The sequence below is a fragment of the Pterocles gutturalis genome, unplaced genomic scaffold, assembly GCF_000699245.1.
Source record: "Pterocles gutturalis isolate BGI_N339 unplaced genomic scaffold, ASM69924v1 scaffold7446, whole genome shotgun sequence".
In the NCBI taxonomy this organism is placed as follows: domain Eukaryota; kingdom Metazoa; phylum Chordata; class Aves; order Pterocliformes; family Pteroclidae; genus Pterocles; species Pterocles gutturalis.
The window spans coordinates 18050-23086 of record NW_010100231.1 but is presented as its reverse complement, the minus strand read 5'-3'; the positions used below and the strand labels follow the sequence as shown (position 1 = coordinate 23086).

Below are 5037 nucleotides of genomic sequence, written 5' to 3'. Positions count from 1 at the left end.
AAATGGCTTTACATTTGAACTGCAAATTTTTTCTAATTATTGCTAACTGGGGCTTTTTAAACACAGTAATGGGCTGGGATTTTAATTTCCTCCTCTCTCTCGCTGCCAGCCACGCTGGGAGCACTGGAGTTCAGCCTGCTGTACGACCAGGAGAACAGCTCCCTGCACTGCACCCTCATCAAGGCCAAGGTAAGCGGTCCCCGCTTTTCCCCCTTCTTTTCCTGATTTAAGTCCCTTTGGCTCCCGGCTTCCCTGGTGTGATGGGATGGAAGCAGTGTGGCTGCTGGCAGGGGCTGCTCCCCCCAGAGACCCAGCCTGGCCCGCTGCTCTGGGCGGCGGAGGAGAAGTGTCGTGGTTTTGAATCCTGGGCTAGTACAAACACCATGCAGCCGCTCACTCACCCTCCACCCTCTCAGGGATGGGGGAGAGACTTAAAGGGGTGAATGGAAAAGACACTCGTGGCGTGAACTAAGAACAATTTAATAACTAAACTACAATAATATTGGAAATAATAACAAGAATAGTACATACAAATACACAAATGAGTGATACACAGTGGTACTGCTCACCACTCGATGACCAAGGCTCAGCCCGTTCTCAGCCTTCTCCTCAGCACAAATCCAAAACACAGCCTCTCACTAGCTGCTGTGAAGAGAACTAACTCTGTCCCAGCAGAAACCAGGACAAGAGGTCTGCGGGGCTTTTCCTCGAGCGGATCTGATGCTTCAGCGCCTCATGGCACCCATGCCTGCTCAGGGCAGAGGACAAGCATGCTGGCTTGCTAAGCACATCTTCTCTTTGCTTGATGGGTCACTTTTTTCTCCTCTGTGGCTCTGCTTAAGGAGGATTCATGCCCTGTGTTTTCTTTATTATCTTTTAGGGCTTAAAACCGATGGACTCCAATGGCCTGGCAGATCCCTACGTCAAACTGCACCTCCTGCCTGGAGCCAGCAAGGTAAGGCTCTGCCGGGCTGGGGGTGGAGCAGAGGTTTCTCTGGCTGAGTCCCAGCTGCTTGCATAAAGGTCCACCTTGTCGGGTCGGTGATACTCACCGGGGGTTGATGGCTCACCAGCGTGACAGCCTCAGCAGGCAGCGGTGATGTCCTGCTGAGTCCTCTATGCCCCGGTCAAACCTACTCCTGTGAGCCAGAAGTGACGGGGCATCCAATTTACCCTCCTCTGCCAGCAGCCTAGATTTAGATGGAGAACAGTTCAGGGGCATAGAGTCACAGAGTCACAGAATGGTTTGGGTTGGAAGGGACCTTTAAAGCTCATCCAGTGCCACCCCCTGCCATGGGCAGGGACACCTCCCACTAGCCCACGTTGCCCAAAGCCTCATCCAGCCTGGCCTTGAACTCCTCCAGGGATGGGGCATCCACAGCTTCTCTGGGCAATTAATTCTTTGTAATTACGGTGTGTTTTGTTTTGATGCCACAGTCAAATAAGCTGAGAACGAAGACTCTGCGCAACACCCGTAACCCCGTGTGGAACGAGACCCTGGTGTACCACGGCATCACAGACGAGGACATGCAAAGGAAAACCCTCAGGCAAGCAGGGAGCTGGGGTGTCCCATGGTGTGGTGGGATGGGGACGGTGGGTCTCCTCGCACGGAGCTCTGCCAGCCAGCCTTCCTCTGGAGAGCACCGGCAGCCAAGTGCGGGTGTTGATGGGACACCTGGAAATGCAGAGATTTTGGTCAAAACCAACATGCTTCCCATGAGCGTGCTGATTTGGAATGATCTTTTTAAAAAGAGAAAGAAAGGCATTTTGACCCTGCCATTTATATTAAATTATTGGCATTACTATTATTCTTACCAGCATAGAGGTTTGAGTATTGCACATCTGTGCATGATTTCAGAGTGTCCCATTCAGATGCCTCTAAAAATTTTCAACATTTCCTTCCTACAGGAAATTTCCACCTTTTGATTTCTTGCCCCATCAGAGAATGCATATTAAAAATGTTGATTTTTCTGGCAAAACAGGAGTTTGGTTTTCTGACCTCTTTGGCCAGGGGAGAGCCAGGTGGAGGCTTCAATGGCGCTTTGCTTTGTCCAGCCCCCGAGCAGTGCCCTTGCAGGAGTGGTGTTGTGCTCCGGAGTTGGGTTGATGTTCACCTTTCCTCTTCCCTTCAGGATCTCTGTGTGCGATGAAGACAAATTTGGCCACAATGAGTTTATTGGAGAAACTAGAGTTTCCTTGAAAAAACTGAAAGCCAACCAGAAAAAGAACTTCAACATCTGCTTGGAGAGAGTAATACCAGTGAGTTTCTGGGGAGTTTCTGCTACCGTTGAGGTTGTTGACAAATGGCACGTGAGGGACTCGGTAGTGAGCTTGGAGCTGGGACCAGCCAAGAGCTGCAGGTGTCCAACTTCACTGGCAGCTTTAGGAGTTGGATTCCCACCTGTGTCTGGGTGGATGTAACGTGTCAAGATAAAAGTGTGGTGGGAATCCAGGGGAAGTGACTCTGGGGACCTCCCCGGTGGCTGCAGATCTGGCGTTGCCAGCCTGGCTGATGTATGTCACTGCGGAGGAGAGGGCAGGCTGCTCCATCCCTGAGCTCTGCTCCCCAGTGCTGGGTCTGCTGAGATGGAGGGTGATGGAGCAGATGAAGGTACCTGAGCCCTCCCAGTCCCAAGTCCGGTGAAAGAGCTCGGCTGGGCTCCCAGGGGTGGATTTGCCGTAGGATGGTCCCTCTCCCAGCTGTGGTCACTCATGGCAATGTCTCTTTTTCCCTTCCCCATCCAAGATGAAGCGTGCTGGGACAACCGGCTCAGCCCGTGGGATGGCACTGTATGAAGAGGAGGTAAGAGTCCTTGGAGGATGGCATGCTCCAGAAAAGTGTCACCCATCACCGCTCATGTATGAGCCCCTTTCCCCCCTGGCATCTCATGGGGATCCAAGGTTCCCTTGTATCATAGAATCATCACAGAATCATAGAGTGGCCTGGGTTGAAAAGGACCTTAAAGATCATCTAATTTCAACCGTCTGTTGCAGTCTAGTTTCAAGTACCCACCTTGTCTCCTCTGCTCTGCCATTGACAGTCCTCCTCGCTCAGCCCCCGTGTCCCCATCTCTGGTGGCTTCCTCTTGCAGGTAGATCGTGGTGGGGATGTGGAGGAGCGTGGGAAGATCCTCGTGTCCCTCATGTACAGCACCCAGCAGGGTGGCCTGATCGTCGGCATCGTCCGCTGCGTCCATTTAGCGGCCATGGACGCCAACGGATACTCGGACCCATTCGTTAAACTGTGAGTGGGAGCTGGGGCTGATGCGGGGCGGTCACGCGTGGGCATGGAGCCGTCCTTGGGCAGTAGGTGATGCTCCAAGAGCTCCTTCTAAAACCATTGGAGGGAGGAGAGCGTTTCCCAAGCACCTTGAGACCTCGTGTAGGACTGAGCTGCCTCTGCTCAGCTTTGTGCTCCGTGCAAAGCACATCTTCATGGTTTCCTGTGTCTCGACTGGCAATCCAGGGGAAAAAAAGAATATTCAGGATTTTACTAATTTTACATTTATTTCACATAATTTTAGAAGGTGGGAAGGGAGACTGGCTAACCCATTTATTTGCCTTAAATGCCTTTAGTTGCTTTCCTTCGGCCCCAAACCTCACTTGGTTTTTGGTTTATAAGCTCCCACTGTTCTTGCACTTGAGTTTTGAGCTGCTTTCTGTTGCCCCCAGTTGGCTGAAACCCGACATGGGAAAAAAGGCCAAGCACAAGACACAGATTAAGAAGAAAACATTGAATCCTGAATTTAATGAGGTAAGGGGAAATATAATTTTCATATTATTAAATCAACATAGCCAATGACTATGTTGTGTGGAGGAGGAGGAAGACAAACGTCCTGAGGTTCGGTTCCTCACTCACCCTCCTTGCCTCATCCTGCACCCAGTATTTTAGGAATGACTTTGCCATGGGAGATCTCACCAGTTCAGTACTGGTCAGCACTGGTACACACCAAAACCTCCCTCCTGCCTGCGCTGCCCACTCCGTGTCCCCCCAGCCAGCGGCTGTGGGTGGGATGAGCATCCCGGGGGGGTCCTGCAGTTGGGGCTGCTGTGATGGGACACCCACAAGGTCACCAGCTGATGGGTTTGTGCAGCGTGCGGTGATCCTGGGAGGAGGGTTTCCTCTTCGTTACTGTATTTTAAATATCCTCTCATTGGATTTTTGACCTCAGGTCATACAGAGAGATCCCATGCAATGCCTTCACTGTGGTTTTTGGGTGTATTTCCCGGGATGCTTGGGGTGACGTGGGTGTTCTCCTTCTGCAGGAGTTCTTCTATGATATCAAACACAGCGACCTGGCCAAGAAGTCACTGGACATTTCTGTCTGGGATTACGACATTGGGAAATCGAATGATTACATCGGTGAGCTCCACGTCTCTGTGCCCGGGGTGCAGTTTTGATGCCCGATGCAGTGCTCGCTGTATGGGAGGGATGCTTGGGTGTCCTGCCTTTCGTGGAACCGTGATGGTGGGACCACGCAGATTGGTTGGGTGCTTGTGTCAGGCCATCAGACATGGAACAACCCCCATGTGGCCCCATCTCCAGCATCCCCTGGGGCCTTCTGTGCAGGCAGAGCAGCTCCAGTTGTTTCCACTCCTTTTTAAATCCAGGAGACGGAGAGAAATGCCCCGAATGTGGGCTCTGTCACCATGGGAATCATTCACTGGACCATCAGCATCATCTCTGAACATGATGTCTCCTTTCCCTTTCTCCCAGGCGGCTGCCAGCTCGGCATCACGGCCAAGGGCGAGCGCTTGAAACACTGGTACGAGTGCTTGAAGAACAAGGATAAGAAGATCGAACGCTGGCACACCCTCCAAAATGAGAACCACGTTGCCAGTGATTAAAGGCAGCCGCTGCCCCAACCTCCCTGACCAGCCCGTCCTCCACCAAGCCCCCGTAGATCTCTGATGTCCGTCTTCCAGCGCAGTCACGCCTTGCTCCACGCCTCCGATCCCAGGGCAGCGACGCTCTGCCTCCTCCAAGCACCCTCTCTGCCCCCTCCTCACCTCCACCCAAAACTAACCCAGATCTTT

General features: G+C 52.4%; 1 protein-coding gene across 1 annotated transcript; it reads left to right on the top strand.

Moving 5' to 3' along the window:
- Window positions 1–109: 109 nt before the first annotated feature.
- On the top strand, window positions 110–4848 carry LOC104465739 (rabphilin-3A; the record flags this gene model as incomplete). Its single annotated transcript, XM_010078908.1, has 9 exons — window positions 110–189; window positions 881–955; window positions 1438–1547; window positions 2133–2259; window positions 2747–2803; window positions 3093–3244; window positions 3673–3754; window positions 4267–4363; window positions 4718–4848. Coding segments are annotated over 9 exons (911 nt in total), but the record flags the coding sequence as incomplete, so codon positions are not given.
- Window positions 4849–5037: the final 189 nt, after the last annotated feature.